Source organism: Festucalex cinctus, chromosome 10, assembly GCF_051991245.1.
Source record: "Festucalex cinctus isolate MCC-2025b chromosome 10, RoL_Fcin_1.0, whole genome shotgun sequence".
NCBI classification, from domain to species: Eukaryota; Metazoa; Chordata; class Actinopteri; order Syngnathiformes; family Syngnathidae; genus Festucalex; species Festucalex cinctus.
This window is the reverse complement of record NC_135420.1, coordinates 28,445,020-28,465,107: the sequence shown is the minus strand read 5'-3', so window position 1 is coordinate 28,465,107 and position 20,088 is coordinate 28,445,020. Positions and strand designations below refer to the sequence as shown.

General features: G+C 34.8%; 1 protein-coding gene and 1 long non-coding RNA gene across 4 annotated transcripts; one reads left to right on the top strand and one right to left on the bottom strand.

The window, feature by feature from the left end:
- Positions 1-47: 47 nt before the first annotated feature.
- Positions 48-12,050, bottom strand: LOC144026929 (uncharacterized). Of its 2 annotated transcripts, XR_013285331.1 has the most exons (4): positions 11,910-12,050; positions 10,337-10,470; positions 4,951-5,206; positions 48-3,678 (listed from the first exon to the last, which is right to left on the bottom strand). It is a non-coding gene; the product is annotated as an uncharacterized LOC144026929 (long non-coding RNA). The 2 variants fall into 2 exon arrangements; XR_013285330.1 differs by lacking the exon at positions 48-3,678 and having other exon boundaries at positions 3,964-5,206.
- Positions 6,591-11,028, top strand: rgs4 (regulator of G protein signaling 4). Of its 2 annotated transcripts, XM_077534068.1 has the most exons (5): positions 6,596-6,798; positions 6,975-7,079; positions 7,810-7,874; positions 9,099-9,262; positions 10,244-11,028. In XM_077534068.1, the coding sequence occupies exons 1-5, from the start codon at positions 6,755-6,757 to the stop codon at positions 10,472-10,474; spliced, it is 609 nt and encodes a 202-aa protein (XP_077390194.1). In that variant the 5' UTR covers positions 6,596-6,754; the 3' UTR covers positions 10,475-11,028. The 2 variants fall into 2 exon arrangements, with proteins under 2 accessions (XP_077390193.1, XP_077390194.1); XM_077534067.1 differs by having other exon boundaries at positions 6,591-7,079.
- Positions 12,051-20,088: the final 8,038 nt, after the last annotated feature.

Below are 20,088 nucleotides of genomic sequence, written 5' to 3'. Positions count from 1 at the left end.
GACTCCCGGCCAATGGGGAGAGGACCCCTTTCAATCAAAAAAAAAAAAAAAAAAAAAAAAAAAAAAAATCAGCGGTGTCCTCTCTCTTTGGAAAAAAAAAAAAACTACAGCCCTGGGGCCATTTGTGGCCCGTCGTCAAATATAAAAAAAAAAAAAAAAATCCTGAAATAATTTGCTCCCAAAAACATATAAATACGTTTTATTTTAAATGTTTTAAGTCTCCCAAAGACGTATTTACATATTTTTACGTTTTGTTTTTATGCTAGAGCATACGGAAGGCTTTGATGCAGCCTCTAAACGGCAAAGAACGGTTGAAGAAATGGTAGTTGTTACACAAACGGCCAGCAGGTGGCAGCAGAGTATAAGAGATCAACCAGGGCCATGTTGAAAAAAAAAAAAAAAAAAGCTCTATTACGCCGAATTGTAAATATTTTTGTGAATAATGATGAAACTTAGCTTTGCCAGTCGCTGAAAAATAGAAACAGATAGAAACATACTTTTATTTTTTTCCTGATGTAAGAAGAGACTTTAATCTTTCTTTCGGTAGTTTCCATGTTTTTATAGCCATAGAACACAATATTCGTTTAAAAAAAAAAAAATCATTCAAAATCCAGTAAATGAATGTTTATGAAGTTGTTTTGTATTTTTTTTTTTTAAGTACACAATTTAGAAGCCTGTGGATTTAATGCATTTTTTTTTTTTACCTGGGAAAGGGATGAACAGAATCTGATTCAATCAGAGCAGTCTTTGAACTTTGACCCTCACCCTCAAACTTCCCCCAGTTCAATGTAAAATTCGATATTGCTTGTTGCAAAGGTTCGACGAGTCCGCTTATGTAAGTCCAACATGTGTCCGCTGTCGTATCTTGAAATGAATTTTGTCATAATGGTATAACATATTTCAATAAAAAAAATAAAAAATAAAAAATAAGGGTCTCAAAATCAACTTGAAACTGACAGAATTATCCATAAACATTTCCTGAATTTTTTTTTCCTCATCAAAAAAAAAAGAAGAAAAAAGATGGCACCCTTAACTTAATATTTAATTAATTTCATTAATTAATTAAATAGACTTTAAATAGACCTCAAAGATGGAAGCCTGAAACCAAACTTTTTGACACCGGGAGCACATTGAATGTCCAAAGGACATTTAGCTTTTTTTTTTTTTTTTGGCACATGTTACGTGTCTGCACATACAACTTGATAACCTCTGACCCGGACGCAAATACGGGTGAATATTGGCCCTGTGGTCTTCATCAAGTATATATATATTTTTTCGACAACAAACTATTTAACTTTTAAACTGCAATAGGAAATAAGATAATTATATGATGACATTTAAGTTCTACTGTATTTAAAAAAAAAAGAAAAAAAAGACAAATACATTTCAGGAAAAAAAAAAATGACTGCAATGCATCCAACAGTTGTCCAAAATTATGTGTGCCATCGCCGACTCGTGAAAAATATTCTGGAGAGCAAGGGGAGGAAAAGAAATGACTGTTCTTTCCCAAGAGTGTCCTGAAGATGGCGCTAGAACTGAATGACAAGCGTGGCATGACGTCAGCGTGATTACGCAAGCACGTCATTTGTTTGTTGGAGGCAGTTTACAAGAAAGCAGTTTCAATATTAAATCGTTTTAAATAATTATATTCCAAGATTAAAATGAGTCAAAAGCCAGACAATTTGACAACTTTGAAAGGAGGCTGTCCTGCAAATCAATACACGTGCATCAGAGTCAGGTAGTGTCATTAGCTTTTTGTGACACCAGGTGGCGCCACTGCGTTAACTTCATCACACGTGGTTGCTGGGATCAAGCTGAGGTAACAGACGTCCTTGTGATGCACTTGGTGCAGTAACCTTGCTCGCTATATCTATCTTGCTTTCGGATAGTTGCTTTAGAGTGCCTCGTTGTTGCCATGTGAGAGCACGCACGTCACGCAGATGAATGTGGAATAGCTCGGAGGGAGGATTTATTTATTTATTTTTAAAATGACATGACAACCAGTATGCAGACCAGTTTCGGGCATTTTAGAGCGCCCCGTTGTCAGCCGTGACTGCATGCATGCATGCCGATTAGAAAAAGACGCTACAGCGAGGAAAATATCAAAGTGGGAATTGACAAGGCCAATTTTCGCACTTGTAGTTTCTGTCATGAGTCGGTCTTTTCTCCATCATATAAAAACTAAGCGCCATCTGTGGCCATCTGCTGCAATTTAAATGTCACATACATAGCTTGTGCAAAAAAGAAGCTACTCATAGCTTTTGCTCAATTTAAATGTCACATACATAGCCTGTGCAAAAAAAAAGTTACTCGTAGCATTTGCAATTTAAATGTCACATACATAGCTTGTGCAAAAAAAGCTATTTATAGCTTTTGCTCAACTTAAATGCCATACATAGCTTATGCAACAAACAAAAAGCTACTCATGGCTTTTGCATAGCTTGTGCTAAAAAAAGCTACTCATAGCTTTTGCGATTTAAAAATGTCACATACATAGCTTGTGCAAAAAAAGCTACTCACAGCTTTTGCAATTTAAATCACATATATAGCTTGTGCAAAAAAAGCTACTCATAGCTTTTGCTCAACTTAAATGTCACATACATAGAGTGTGCAAAAAATCTACTCATAGCTTTTGCAATTTAAATGTCACATACATAGCTTGTGCAAAAAAGGTACTCATAGCTTTTGCAATTTAAATGTCACATACATGGCTTTTGCTCAACTCAAGTGTCACATACAAAGCTTGTGCAAAAAACTACGCATAGCTTTTGCAATTTAAATGTCACATAGCGTGTGCAAAAAAGCTACTCATAGATTTTGTAATTTAAATGTCACATACATATTACATAGCTTGTGCGAGAAAAAGGTACTCGTAGCTTTTGCTCAACTCAAATGTCAAATACATAGCATGTGCAAAATACTACGCATAGCTATTACAATTTACATGTCGCATAGCTTGTGCAAAAAGCTACTCGTAGATTTTGCAATTTAAATGTCACATACATATCTTGAGCAAAAAAAAAAGCTACTCATAGCTTTTGCTCAACTTAAATGTCACAAGTAGTTCTAACAATTGTAAACAGGTACTGTATAAACCACACATCTAGTATTCGACTACTTGTGCAAAAATAAACTCATAAACTCAACAATTCATAAGCACCTCGATTTCACGATTTCGCTCATTTTCACATCCTGGTACTTTAAATGGACGAATTAATCGAATTAATTCAATTTATCGGCCAGCCCTACGATGTATGCGTTCATCACTTTCATGCGAACACCTGGCACACTCAACAACGTCAATCCTCTCATCACGCGTATCGTCTCATCCATCATCGCTTCGTCACATCAAAGCGGCGCAAGCGCCGCACATAAAGCGAGTCTGCTTCTTCTGATCCGTATCCGAACGTGCGCGTGTTGTTCCACACGTAGGCTCATTTTGTTCCACTCATTCACGGTTCCGTGACTTGCTTACTGATGACTGAGGCCTCCGGAACGACTCGCCGGCCAACGTCTCCTTCTAAGCGAAGCACACCGGGGTCGACTTTACGGGTCGTTACGTTCAGATCTGCGCCTTGTGTTGATTAGTTTGATGTGCTTTCACTTAAAGTGCATCGAATGACGGTAAATCCCTCCTTAATGGCTCACACGCTTCACCAAACGTCTCATGGTTACCAGCTGTAAAAGCGAAAACAGGAAATAAATGCGGTACCAGGTGCTGTTGTGAGGGCAATGGCAAGCCTTGACTTGACTACACTGGCTGTACAATATATTTGAAAAATCTGATCTGGTCTATAAGTCATGAAATGGGTTGGACCCTCAACACATTACAGAAATTCTGTCCTTCCTTCCTTCCTTCCTTTAGTTTTTCTCTGGTCTCTTGAGATCTCCCGAATCTTTTTTTTTTTTTTTAAATTTTTTTTTTTTTCTTTAAAAAAAAAAAAAAAAAAAAAAAAAGAGATCTCCCGAATCTGTTGGAATTTAGAAATTTCTGGGGTTGGTGAACGATTCTGTGGGTTGCAGGTGGTGTCTGGTCGGTGCTGGATTTCACTTTGCTTCATCTTTTGTTCCTTTGATCTTTCCTCTGGTCTCCTGACAACCTCAACTTCACAAATCTGGCGAGACTTTTAAAGTATCGGGTCAAGGTGAAGGGCGTGGGATTTTTTTTTCTATTAGGTTTCAGGTGAATGTAATGAGCACAAACTCACCTGCACGCACGTACACGCACACACACAAAAAGAGAGTAATGATGATGACATGTTGAATTGGTAAGACTGCCAAATAAACAACACTAAGCTCCCAAACAAACAAACAAACAAACATTACAGAAATGACAAAAACGAAAAACCCACGAGTGGAGCCCAGAATTCAAAGCAAACATGTTGCGTCAGCATTTAGCTGTTATGCTGCAGACAAATGGAATACGCCGAAGTGCAAGTGCATTTAAATTTAGGTTCAAAACTATGATTAACGTCTTTTAGGGCATTTTTATATCATCCATTTTTCCAGAATCATGTTCTTGCGCTAAAATGTCTGAAAGAATTTTTCCTTTACTTGTTATATTTTGCCTTTAAATGTTGTTGAGTAACAATGTGAAGCACACTGAGTTGCCATGTGCGTGAAATGTGCGATATCAATAAAGCTGCCTTTCATCAACATGTCACCAGAAAGCGCTTTTAAAGTGTGATTTGTCAAACCGTGTAAACCCGTGTTTACTTGAGTAGCAAAAAAAAAAAAAAAAAAATAATCGCCTGTGCCTCAAAAACGTTTTTTCGAGCAAAGGAGAGGGAAATGTGGAATCGCACATTTGGTCAATTTAACGATCTTGTACAACAAATTCAGCCGGGAATTTGAAATAGGGTCTGAGTAATTTATGAATGGGTTAATTGAGTCATTGAGTGAGTTTCCCCCCCCCCCCCGGACACCAAAACGATATGATGAGAGACTTGCCTGAAGCACATTTCGTTACGTTGTTGGATGTCTTCTTTCAAAATGTCCTGCACCGCACACACTCCACGACTCAACTCAACTTTATTTTTGTCGACAGCACTGCGGTTGTTTTAAAAGTGCTCAACAATTTAAATGTGAGTTGAGTCATAATTCTGCGTATGTCCAAGCAACAATGACAACAGGTTACCATTTGCATTCCTTCCTTTCAAGTCGAACTTTTGGCAGCACACTGCATGTCCAGTAAATGTTCACGTTTCTGAAAACCCCCCCCCAAAAAAAAGAACACTGAGGTCATTTGCAAATCGATATTCAAGACAGCATCTAAGAGGACAAAAATGTTTTAAGATGGAGATATATGCGCTCTTGTAGTTAAAAGTGGTTTATTTTTAAACTTTTTTTTTTTTTTTTTTATGGTGAGAAATGCCAAATGCAGGGTCATTCAAAGAGAATGACCCTATTTCATGATCAAATATCAGACTTAAAACAAAAAAATAAATACGGTATATAAAATACGATACGGGTAACCCACGATTCGATACTGTGACGATATTTGGCTCACGATATCAATAATATCACGATACAAGATATCTATGATTTTTTTTTTTTTATATATTGTCCAAAAAAAATTGCAATATATCACGATATGTGAGTGAAAAAGCCAACAAATGCCCACAAAAAGGAAAATGTCTAATTATGCATTTATTCAATACCAAAAAAGTTTTGCATAGTGCCTCACTGCCTCTTAGCCTTATAACTGTAAACATTTTAAAGTATATATATATATATATATATATATATATATATATATATATATATATATATATATATATATTAGGGGTGTGAATTGCCTAGTACCTGACGATTCGATTCGTATCACGATTCACAGGTCACGATTCGATTCGATACCGATTAATCCCGATACGAATTTATAAGTCGATTGTTGCGATTTTTTTTCATTCAAATTTAGAAAATACTAATCAGTAAGCTTGTAGAGTGTAAGATTTATATGAAAATGTATTATTTATTTATCTGAAATTTCAGTCTTATAGAGGTTGTAATCTGTTTCATGTTTGAACAGCATTAAAATAAAATATTAAGGCTTAAATGTTCCGTTCATATAACATTCTTCCATGCTCAAGGTGTGAATCCTAACCCGAAGTCAGACGTTTTGTTGAATATTTTTCCATTAAAAATGGAAGTTTAAAAATCGATTCACACACACACAAAAAAAAAAAAAAAAAAAAGGCAATGACGATAAGACGTTGAATCGGTAAGACTACCGAATGAACAATTCTGAGCTCTTTAAAAAAAAAAAAAAAAAAAAAAAAAAAAAAAATCGATTTTTTTTAATTGAATCGATTCGAGAATCGCGCGATGTAGTATCGCGATATATCGCCGAATCGATTTTTTTTAAACACCCCTAATATATATATATATATATATATATATATATATGAAGAATATCTGTTGAGATATCCATCCCTAACCCCAAATTCTGCTGTTACATAATATCTAACTGGTAAGAACAAAACAATCCTGATGAGCATAAACAAAGAAGCTATCGAAGGTCCCTCCTGTTCCATTGCACTGAACAACCCCCCACCCCACCCCAACCACCCCTCGCCCTCGATGATTGCATTTGCGTGCACTCGTAGGGGGCGGAGCCAGCTTCAGCCTGCTATGTATGTTCAACTGAACATCAGTGCTGGGAAAAACAGTTTCAAAGCCACCTCACCTCAACTCTTGTTATTAATTTAAGAGGAAAAAAAAAACAGTGAAAATTTGAGATCTTGAACATTTCACCATGTGCAAAGGACTTGCGACACTTCCTGCAACATGCCTGAAAAGGTGAGTCAGGTTTCATATTACAGACAATATTCAATGATTTTTAATTTATTTTAGTTTTTTGTGTGGCTTTTGGCCAGCTAACAAACCGCAAAAGCAATAATGCGGAAGCGTTTTGTTATGCAAATTAAATTTCCTCTGTCATGCTCTGCAACTTTTTTTTTTTTTTCTCTCTTCAGTGCCAAAGATATCAAACACAAAATAAGCTTCTTGCTCCAGAAGCAAGAATCGCAAGAAGTGGACCACAAGCAGACCAAAGAGAAGAATGAAGACGCTGCTAAAAGGTGAAAAGAAAAAAAAAACTAAACTTGCATGTTGATGAAAATATTCAAATGAAAGATACGAATATTGATGCACGTTGATGAAAATGTTCAAATGAACGACCGTCAGCTTATGTTGGTTTGACGACCTCGTTAGCACACAAGATAACAATATGAGAAGCTCAAATCAAATTTGGAACAACTGAAACGTCTTTAACCGAGATTGACGCAATCGTGTTATTGCAACAGCAAATTGTCGCGGAATGCCGAGTCAGCGGAAACCCGCAACTGCAAACTGCAATGGGACGTTCATCTCACGTCTTCACGTGAAAATGTTGAAGAAAACTGAGACATTTCTCAGGAATTTATTTTATTTATATTTCCTGTGTTTGTCATTTTGTTGCGGACTGAGCGACCTTCCTTCAATCGCATTGACGTCAATTTGCAACCTTTCAGAGACAACTTCAAGATATCGACTTGGAAGATGACGTATCGATCAGTGGATTGCGCAAATTGATTTGTTCAGTTGTGTCAGGCGAGTCGGCTATTATCAGGCTCCAAATAGTTATTGATTTTAGGCTTATCGATTATCAGCAGACGTTTTAGCAGCAAACAAGTGAAGATATTTGACGATGGTCTTTTGGTATTGAGTTACATTCGGACCAAACAAAAAATGCCGTGTTTTTATTTTTATACAAAAAATTGTTGTAAATGTCTTTAAACTTAATAATAAAAATCTAAACTATTGTTTTAGGGTGCCAACTGCTGCTGATGTGGAGAAGTGGAAGGAATCCTTCAGCTCAGTGATGAACTCTGAAAGTGAGTGTCAAAATCTCTTGCATAAAAAAAAAAAAAAAAATCAGTGATACATATTATTATTGTTTAAAATAACGCTGTCCTGTGAAAAAAAACATTTAGGTCCATAAAAAAAATTAAATAAAATAAAAAAAGTTTTTGGGATGTCTGAATTAAGTTTCATCCCATAAACGTAAAAAAAAAAAAAAAAAAAAAAAAAAAAAAAAAAAAAGACAAAAATTGACATAAGTGAGTATCAAAAACTCTTGCATATATATATATAAAAAAAAAAATTATACATAAACTATATGTTATTGTTCAAAAATATCATTGCTGTCCTGTAAAAAAACATTTATGTCCATTTAAAAAAAAGTTTTGGGGATGTCTGAATTCAGAAAAATGGACATAAGTGAGTGCAAAAAACTCTTACAAAAATTGTACTTCTTAAAAAAAAAATCAATTATACATAACCTATATGTTATTGTTGAAAATATTGTCCTTGTCTAGTGAAAAACATTTATGCCAATTTTTTTTTTTTTTTTTTAGAAATGTTTTGGGGATTTCTGAATTAAGTTTCATCCCATAAACGTAACCATGTAAAAAAATTAAATAAAATAAAATAAAGATAAAAAGATAAAAATGGACATAAGTGAGTGTCAAAAAACGCTTGCATAAATTGTACTTAAAAAAAAAATCAATTATACATAAACTATATGTTATTGTTTAAAATATCATTGCTGTCCTGTGAAAAACATTTATGACGATTTTTTATTTGATTTTTTAAAAATGTTTTTGGGAAGCTTGAATTCAGTTTCATCCCATAAACGTAAAAATGTAAAACAAAATAAATTTAAAAAAAATGTAAAAAAATAAAATAAAATAAAAATGTAAAAAAATAAAATAAATAAAAAGTAAGAAAAAAAGTGCAAACCGAAAGGCGAGAGCGCCGCATACGTTCTCATGCTTTGCTTCTCTGCTACGTGTCGCGACGCACAACTTGGACGTTCCCTCGGGCCTTTGTCACAAGCGGCGAACTGCGATTGCGTGCGTGCGCGGAAGAGAAATGACCTTCGGGTTAAGCAGCGAAGATGTTGACCTGCTCCTCCCATGACCGCGATGGCTGAAATTGAGCGTCATGACGTCTTGTCCGACGTCTTTCCTGGCAACAGCTGTTGCTCATATGAAATTCGTTCTTCAAATTTCTTATGTTTATGATGAGTTAACGAGCATCGTCATGTCTTTTGCTAGCGGGCCGCGGCGTGTTCAGCAGCTTCCTGAGGTCGGAGTTCAGCCAGGAGAACATGCACTTCTGGCTTGCTTGTGAGGACTTCAAGAAGACGCCAGCGTGCAAGCTGGACAAGAAAGCAAAGTTGATCTACCAGCAGTTTGTGGCACAAGACGCTCCAAATGAGGTAACGAGGAACAAGATGAAATTGTACATCCTCAAATTCACTGGAACCGCATCAGTGAAAACTTCTTAAAAATAAAACTATATATATATATATAAAAAAAAAATTTAAATAAAAAAATACATACTTATTTTCAGTTAGGACACTTTATATATATTTATTAGTGCTGTCAAAGTTAAAGCGTAGACTCATTAATTAATCTAAAAAATGTATTGAATTAATCATGTACATATACATACCATATATATATATATATATATATATATATATATATATATATATACATATATACGTACGCAATTACATGCATGCGTGTATTGCTCAAAATGTTCAAACGCTCAAGTGCGGTTTTGCAATTTTAAAAAATGCAGAATTTCACAAGTTACTTCATGTTCAAGATTAGATTGCTATTATTATTAATAGAAAAATTAACTGAACTGTCAACAATATCTTAAAAAAAAAATGCAATCATGCCATCTAGTGGCAGAAAAATGACCAACACAAATCAATATCACATTTTTTTTTTGTCAGTACATCTTTTTAATTTTAACTCAAGTATATGAATTATGAAATGTATCACCGACTAAAAGATGCAGCCATATTTCGATTAGTTTAACAATTTTTTTTCTGTTTTTGTTAGAGTATGAAATATTTTCTTGTTCATTAAGAACAGAAATAGAAGTTGCGATTAATCGTGAGTTAACTATTGAAGTCATGCGATTAATTACGATTCAAAAATTTAATCACCTGCACCCCTTATATATATATATATATATATATATATATATATATATATATATATATATATATATATATATATATATATGTGTGTATTTATAGAGAATTAAAAAAAAAATAATAAATAAAAAAAAAGGGTAGAGGCCCCGGAATTGAACCCTGTGGGACACCATTTGTTTTTTTGCTAGCTATCAGAAATCATTTGAGTCGGATGTGTGTCTTGACCTTCTTCGTCTCATTCTGAAGGTCAATTTGGAGGCAGCGACCCGAGAGGAAACCCGCCAGAACGTGACGAGCGCCTCGCCGTCGTGTTTCGACGAAGCTCAGAGGCGGATCTACCTGCTGATGGAGAAAGACTCGTACCGACGTTTCCTGCGCTCCAAGCTGATCCTGGATTTGTCCCAGGCCGCGCGGAAGAAAGAAAAAAACGGCTGCCACGGCGCCGACGACGGGCCGGAATTAGCGGGCGGCGCCTAAGACGGGAAAGGAAAAACGGGGAAGGACGTTTTCGACAAAATTTCCACACAAGATGATTGTTGTGAAAAGTGAACAAGGTTCGAGTGGTGACGTGTTGACGCGAAAAAAAGACATCCAGAAAATGCAGACGGCCTCGTGTCAAAGTTCAACTACCTCCATAAGTAATTATGAATGAATCCTGGAAAATTCTGATTTGATTTTTTTTTTTTGTTGTTTGTCTTTTTGCTTGAAAACGATAATTATCTGCTGATAAAAAGAGGAAGTGATTGTGCCATGGAAAACTTTTCATTAGACGATAATTATTAAAGAAATATACAAATAATGCATTTGATCATTTCGCATGCCTTATAGGATAGAAATTTCATGAAGCATTTTGAAAAAATAAAAATAAAACTGTGTTTAAGATCTCCTTGCATGATTATACTATAATCAATAAAAACGACATTATATTGCGATATTTCTGTTTATGAATTGTTGAACCTTACAAAAAAATTGTGTTTTTATTGTGTATGTGTGTTTAGAATTAAAATAAACAAAGACATGGATTGACGAAATTGGTGTCTTATTATGATTATTATTTTTTTGGCGATTTTGCAGTATTGTAGTTGCAAATCATTTCTTTTATTTTATTAATATTGCATGCTTGAAAACAATAATGAACTGCTGATATATAGAGGAAGTGGAAAACTTTTAATTAGTCGATAATTATTAAAGAAATGCATTTGATCATTAAGCATTTTGAAATTAAAAAAAATAAAATAAAACTGTGTTTAAGATCTCTTTGCAGGATTATACTATAATGAATAAAAATATTATATTGCAATATTGCTGTATATGAATTGTGTTCTTTGTGTGTGTATTTAGTAGTTAGTATTTATTTACTTATTCGCTTCCCTACATCTTGTTATATTTTTTTTAAATATATATATACATATATATATATTTTTTTTGCTTTTATAGTTACCTACATATATTTACTAGAATTAATTTTATTTTGTGTTATTTTCTTTCACTTGCCTCTACTGCAAGACTTATTTCTATTCCGTGCACAACACTTTGTATGCAGCAATGGATGTTTTAAAGTGCTTTATAAAATAAGGTTGAGTTGAGATATGTCGATAATATAGAGAAACGACATATGGATGCAGTGGAAAAACTAAGCAAAATATCAATCCAAAAGGATGTGTCAAGTGCTGTTTTTTCATTGGAATTTAGTCACAGTCATTAACATTAAATAACTTGGCAATAATAAAAAAAAAAAAAAAAAGAGATAGAATTCAACTTACATTGTACTGCAACTGTGCTTTAGTTATAATTTTCTGCTCCCAAGTTTTTGTTGTGTTTGTGTGACTGCGTGGGTCTGTTAGCCGCATATTGCTACAATTCGTCCCGGCTGTGTGGCTTGACTAATCAAAACCAAAAGTTTGCCACTCACTTGTAAACGTTGTTTAGTGGACCAGTGGACGCAGGGTGCCCAGCAAAGTCAACTTGTGTCATCCTGGATCGAGGTTTGGCATTTATTTGGTGGCCATTGTGTCAGCGCCGGAAGGCGAAAGAACCCGGAAGTACATTTGGCTAATGCACGTCTCCAGAGCGATTGCCATTGGCTAGTCGTAGTTGTCAATCAAAGCTACATCGGAAAGGAGGTATGTGGTTGGCTGGCCATGCTTTTTTTTGTTTTTTTTGTTTTTTATTGACAAAATTGTAATTAAAAGCCAAACATGTCAAATACGACACAAAAAAAATCATCACACAAACAGTAAGGAGAAACGGAAAAAAGAAAAAAACAAGAACAAAATAAAAGTTGCCAGGGGTCTTAAACCAAGAAATATTAAAAATATCAAAATGAGAACACAAAATCAAAGTCTTGACAGCCTTCTTATTTTTGGAAGTAGAAATGGACTGAAAATATACATCAATCTCTTCCATAAACAGAAAAAAAAAAAAAAAAGGTTTCGATTTTGCACATTTACATTTATGAATATAAAACTTAGCAAGATAAATTAACAGATTAATCAAATAATATTCTTTTTTTTTCAAAACGAACTGTCATAGTTGAACCCCCCCCCCCCCCCCAAAAAAAACATTCGGCAAAGAAAGCACAAAATCACAATAGATATTGTCCAAAATAAATTGACGTGACTGACAAAGGATTTAAAAAACAAACAAACAAAAAAAAAACTTCTCCTCTCCCTGTTTGCTCACGAGCGCCCCGAGCGCATTTGCCTAATCCTCCTAATGGCAACAGTCGCGCCACTGGCCGTTCTTATTTTTATGTATGTATTTTTTGGCAGTGCCGCGGCCTGCAGCGACAGCATATTAGATAAGGTTTGATCAGCCGCAGAGCTCATTCAACATTAACTTGCTTATCGCTGGATGTTCTCTCCGCTGTGAGCGCCGCTAATGAAATCTTGACAGGATCCGAACATTTAACGTAATCATCCACGCAGACGCGCTCGGGCACGAAAGCAGAGAAACGCCCGCGTTGCGCCGCACGTGGACAAAATTGAGGCCACCACAGACGACAAACATTTCGCATTCGCATTTCGCATTTATCATTTGTTGCTTCGCATCGTCGTGGGAACCGTTACAGGCATCAAATACAAAATGAGATATTCATTAATTCTTTATATACTTTTGATTCATACTAAGGGTGTCAAAATTATATTTGAGTTCATTTCAAGTTCCTTTATGATGAATGACTTTGAACTGGGGGAATTGAAGTCGCAACTTCCACGTCCAAAATTTAGCAGTAATAAATGTAATAATAATAATGCGTATTTTTGTGTGAGAGTGCAGGGGTCAAGTTGTAATTTGAAAAATGTGCACAGTTTCACAAGTTACTCCATGTTAAAAGATTAGATAGATCTTGACTCATTTTCTCCCCAAAACTTTCTATTTTAAATATTGCCAAGGTCCCAAAAACATATTTTTACATATTTTATTTATTTATTTATTTATTTTTACGCTAGATCATACAGAATGCTTTGATGCAGCGTCTGATCTGAAGAGGTCAAGCAATGGTAGTTATTAAAAAAAAAAAAAAAAACAGCCAGCAGGTGGCAGCAGAGTATAAGAGATCAACGAGGTCCACGTTGCAGATTTGTGAATAATGATGAAACTTCAAATGCTAATTGCTGCAAAACGGAAACAGATACAAACATACCTTTTTTTTTTTCCTGATGAAAGAAGAGACTTTAATCTTTCTTTTGGTAGGTTCCATGTTTTTATATCAATAGAACAAAATATACTTTTGGGCCTCGCAAAATCAGTCAAAATCCAGTAAAACAGCCGGGAGTGAAGAGGGTTGCTTCAGTGAAAATGGTTGCCAGTCAATTAATATGAAGTTAAAATGAACAGAAAAATGCACTGAGCAATGTCTTACAAATGCAATTATGCCCTCTAGTGGCAGAAAAATGAGCCACACAAATCCATATAACACTTTTTTTTTTTTTTTTACAGTGTAGTACATTGTTCCCTCGCTATAACGCGGTTCACTTTTCGCAGTCTCATATTTTTTTTTTTAGTGCAACTTTGCATTATTATTTTTTTTTACAGTAATTGAGAGAAATGTGAGAAAATGTAAATGCTTTGATGACAAAAGTGTATAAACTGCATGGTGGGGTGGTTTTAGAGCCTTAAAATATTTTTAATAAATGTAAAACATAAAGCTAACTACTTCCCGGATCTCATTTATTGCGGCTATTTTTTTGGAACCGAACCTAATCTTTTTAATTTTAACTCAATATTATGAATTGTTACATTACCGTATCAATGACTAAAAGATGCAGCCACATTTCTATTAGTTCAACATTTATTTTCCTCACTTTTATGTTGATTATGAAAACATAGAAAAAATATTTCATTGTACATTTTATTGTACATTTACAACAGATATAAAATTTGCGATTGAATTTTTTTTTAACTGCCCAACACCCCCAAATTCATAACAATATCGCCGTTTGTTTCCGATCACATCCACACCAAACGCAACGTCAAAAATGATTTTTTTTTGCTCACTTTTTATGAAGACAATGAAACCAACAAACAATCATTATGGTCATTTTAATGTGATGAAATCATGTGAACAGGATGCAACAGTAACCAGAATTGCGTCCAAAACCGTCGAGTCCATCTGTGTCTGTGATGAAGCCGATGTTGTAATCGGCCAAAAAAAAAAAATGATGGTGAAATTAATTCCCGACTATTTTGTGGTCCGTAAGAGCGGATGACGTCTTTTTTTTTTTTTAATTGGTGGCTCCCATTCCAAACATCTGAGACTTCTGCAACAACCTGCTCAGGTTGACGTCATCCCCGTCTTCAATGAGGCGCTAAAAAGAACTTGCTTAGTTTTACCCTTTAAAATTCGTATCTTGAAAACCTTTGACTTAAATATAGCCATATATTTTTGCAAGATATTTATTACCGGTTGGTGCTTGTCTCCGAGAAGGCGGTTTGAGGCTTCATGCGACGACGCACAAGATCCGTCAAGTAAACAAGTCGTTCCAAATGTCATTAACCTCCTGTGAGGCCCGAAAAGGAATCGGAGATTTTCCAGCGTCTTCTTGGAAATCGGCGAGGATGTTGACCCGTGCGCGCCTCCGACAGTGTTTGTGTTGGCAGACGCTCCCTGTCGCATCTGTTTCCGTTCCGTTCGGTTGTGCGCTCATCAGATGGAAAGAAAAAAAAAAAAGAAAAAAAAAGACAATGGGGACAAGAAACAAGTGTGCCGGATTATGTCATCGTTTTCCCATTCAAAATGAGATGGAAAGTAGTAATGGGGAAGATCATTTCACATTCCGAACTTTTGCTCTCCAATTAAATGTTAAATGCGGAATCTCAGCCGCGTTTTGTTGGGAGTGATACCATATTAGGAGAAAAAGGGAAGCCAAGCTGGTTTTAATGACAGTCTTCAACAACATGACGACATATGAATGCTACGTTTGACAATTCTATTGTTAAACACAATGGAAATGAATCTAGTTGTGTGAAGGCTTGGAATCCTTTTAAGGTTTTTCTACATAAATTTCACCGATTCAAACAGTTCAAATGTTCAACTGTTGATCCCTTTTTTCCACTTCAATTGTGCAGCATTTTAATGTCATTCAATTTCATTCCGAATCATTCCACATCATATGAATGCTATGTTTGACAATTCTGTTGTTAAACACAATGGAAATGAATGTAGTTGTGTGAAGGCTGGAGCCCTTTCAACTGTTGAAGCTCTTTCCAGTTACCAACCCAGTATTCAATATCATTCCAAATCATTCCACAGTTTTTCATTCAGCCTTCCAGCATTCACACGCAATTTACTCTGTAATTTCTGCATTTCCTAGTTCAATTGTTGATCTCTTTTCCAGGTGAATTGTGCAGCATTCCATGTCATTCAATATCATTCCGAATGATTCCACATCATATGAACGCTATGTTTGACAATTCTGTTGTTAAACACAATGGAAACGAATGTAGTTGTGTGAAGGCTGGAATCCTTTTACGGTTTTTCCACTTCAATTTCTACATTCACTTCACCGATTCAAACCGTTCCAACGTTCAACCGTTGAAGCTCTTTCCAGTTATCAACTCAGTATTCAATATCATTCCAAATCATTCCACAGTTTTTCATTCAGCCTTCCAGCATTCACGCGCAATTTACTCTAATTTCTGCATTTCCTAGTTCATCGTAAAAGGCCCAAATGAAAGTTTAACGATAATTTGAGAGCCCGTTTGATTCGCATGAATGGAATGTATGTCAAGTTGTATGAATCTATTTTCATGTGATGTTTCATAATAAAGATTCTGGTTCATATTAAATCCAAGACTCTCATTCGAGACTCTCAGGGATGTTTTTTTTTTCTTTTCTTTATTTGGCCTCAACGTCAGCATTTGAAGCTTATCGTGAGCCAAAATCTTTTTTTTTTTTGCCAATACATATATGTTGTGACCTTTGACCTCCACTCAATTTGAACTTTCTGTCTGCCACTTCCGGACAGCATTGATGAGTCATCGTTATGTTTTTTGTTAACTTGCTCTGCTTTTATACTTAAAAAATACAAATAAACACAAAATGACAAGTCAAATGTTTCCTGTTTTTCTTTTTTTTTTCTTTTTTTTTTTTTATAAAAAAACATCACATCCCGGTCTTGCCAATTCTCCACCGAAAGCATCATCATTTATATTTATGAATAAGTTAGACACAGTTGAAATGCAAATATATATTTACACGCCAAATAAATACATCATCAGAAGTAATTTGTAGTATTCAGATGTACGTTTATGTGGTCAACTCCAAAGAAGACATACATGCACAATTAATCGTGTGACATATTCAGCGTTCTCAAAGTCCTCGTTTTTTGTCTGGACTTTTTTTTTTGTTTTTTTGTTATGGCATCAGACTGGCTAATCTGCGCCATGGTAAAAAAAAAAAATGACTTAACGGTGAATATGTCATTAATAATGTGTCGATTAAATGCTTTTGTAACGTTAAAAAAAGATTACAATAGGTGTATATCACCAAACTTTGTGAACTTAAACATTACACTCACCACTGTTATATAAATATAGCAAGCAGGAAATCAACTCGTACGGAATAAATCGTTTTAAAGCGAAGGGCGCACAACGTTATATACTTTGTGTATGATTATTCAGATTCATTTTGAAGAACAACTCGCATGTTCTCTGCAGCCAATCCGAAATCTCTTCCATGTCATGTTTGTGGTTTTGTTGCACAAAACTGTTGCCGTTTTCGGAAATACAAGTAAAAGAGCACATGGGAAAAGAACCACTTCATTTTTTTGTGTATACTTTATAAAAACAAAACAAAAACATATCGACACCACACAGTTCCCTCTCACTGTAAGATTCCCTCCCACCTGATTTCCCATCCAAAGCGACTTGCGGTTTTTTTTCGTGGTGGCCGAGGACCACGGAGCCAACTTGCCGAAAACTGAGAACAAGGACGGCTCTCACAAAAAAAAAAAAAAAAAAAGCCAAAAGAGGAGATTGGCGGACAACGTATAAATTCGAAGACGTGTGAGAGGAATCAGAAAGAGTTTTGTATACGATTCATTGTGATACACGTTTTGTTTTACGTGCATATCTGGGGAACACAATTTTGGTTGAGTTGGGTCTAACAACTTTTTTTTAACTCATTTTGTATCATGTCAGTTTTTTTTTTTTTTTATGTATGATCCCTGTTTTCTTAAAAATAAAAAAAAGGTAAAATACATGTTAAAAGTATGTAAATAAAGCACTAAGATGGAATAGTAAAAAAAAAAAATTAAAAAAAAAATTGAACTTAAAAGAGCATACCAAAGTAGTTCAGCTGAGGCCAATCATAATTAGCAACTTCTTACTACAGTCTTTCTACAGCCAATCGGAGGAAATTGGCTTTATTGGGAGGGTAAGCTATGAAGAAAAAAAATTGACGTGATACAAAAGAACTGACTGCAATTTTGGAATCAGCATGCCAACTTTAGTTTTTATCAGCAGAATATATATATATATATATATATATATTTTAATTGTTCCCCAGTGTAATTTGCCATTTTTTTTCTTAGTAGGTTTACACACTGTTGCCAAATATTACAATATTGACCAAGGAATTGGAACGCCAGACTATTCCAACATAATAATAATAATAATAATAATAATAATAATAATAATAAAGTAAAATACATTATAAAAAGTATATAAATAAAGCACTAAGATGGAATAGTAAAAAAAAGAAAGAAATAGAACTTCAAAACAGTATACCAAAGTAGTTCAGTTGTTGCCACATAGCTGCAGCTGAGGCCAATCATAATTAGCAACTTCTTACTACAGTCTTTCTACAGCTAATTAGAGGAAATTGGCTTTATTTGGAAAAAATTGACGTGATACAAAAAAGAACTGACTGCAATTTGGGAATCAGCATGCCAATTTGACTTTTTCATTGTTCCCCAGTCTAATTTGCCTTTTTTTTTTTTTCTCTCTTAGTAGGTTTACACATTGTTGCCAAATATTACAATATATATTATATTACAATTGAAACGCCAGACTATTCCAACACAATAATAATAATAATAATAATAATAATAATAATAAAAAGTAAAGTATGTAAATAAACCTTTAAGATGGAATAGTAATAAAAAAAAATGAAAAAATAAAATAAAAAAGTAGAACTTAAAACTGTACGCCCACGTTGTTAAGCCAGTATTAATCTTCCGAATCGCTACTATGCTAACTTTGTGTTAATTCAGGTCGCAATTGTCTCTAAGTCTGCACAAACAGGTTGCCACGTAGCTGCAACTGAGGCCAACCATAATTAGCAACTCTTACTACAGCTTAATCAGAAGAAATTGGCTTATCTGGAGGGTAAGAAGTGAAGAAATTAACTTCACATGCTACAAAAGAATTTATTTATTTTGTGTTGATAATTATTTGGTTGTTGTTGTTGTTGACGATCAGGGGCCGATAACATAAGTTTTACTTCTTTCGATCCCTTTTTATTTGATTTTTTTAAGGAATGAAATAAAATTTGAAAAAAAAAAAGAACTGACTTTCAACTGTTTCAACAGAATATTTTTTTTAATTGTGTCATTTGCCATTTTTTTCTTAGTAGGTTTACAAAATGTTGCCAAATATTACAATTGAACAATAAAAGAATTGTGACGCCAGACTATTCCAACTTTAATTTAAAAAAAAAAAAAAAAAAAAAAAAAAAAAAAAATTTGGGGCTAAAACAGTAATTCTGGTCGGAATAACTTTGGTTTGTAATTTACTACGCAAGAGGAATTATGCCACAACAAAATGTATTTGAGCTTGCTTTTCTAGGAATGACAAAGCGTAGTTTTTGCATCAGCGCCGTGAACATGCAGTTTTGCTGCACTTGTCTGCCTTGCTAAAATTGAATTAAGGCCAAATAATTGACCAGCTCGGATGCACCAGACAAGGAGAAGATTTTTGAAATGACCTTCTAATGACTTTATGTCCACTTGATGAGACTTAATTGGCTTCAGCTTGGTCTAAATATTGATTATATTTGTCCAACTTCTGCACCACACTGAACACGTTTTGGGGGAAACTTGACGTTGCAATTTAGTTTGAGCAGCTCACTTATTTAATACGATTGGCAAAGTGTGTTTTGGGTGGTCAATTTTTTTTTTTTTAACCCGGCGGTTGTTCGTTCAAATCCTCCCTCGCCCCAATTAATTTGCATCAATTTGGTATGTTTTTTGTTTTTTTTTTCCCTTGAACTTTAGTACTTATGTTGCATTTCGAGGATGTTCGGAGGTCGGATACATCCGAGTAGTTTTTTCCCCCCACTTCCAACCTGAAAGCATTGGAGGCGAAAGTAAACAACCAAAATGGCGGATAGCGGAAAACTTTTTTTTTTTTTAAATTTGGTCCTCAAAAACTCATTTTGACCTCCAGCAATCTTATCTTTTTGTAATCTTATTTCATAAGCATTCCGTACAATTTTATAGTATAATTTCATGCGTGGAGATAGCGGCATACTATCTAGGCCGCGCTGTGTTACGTGGAGTTATGTAGAATGTTTATGACATTGATGTATTGTAGTCCGTTGGTGAAGTCCCCCCCAGACAAAGCCCCCCCCCCCCCCCGACTTCACAAGT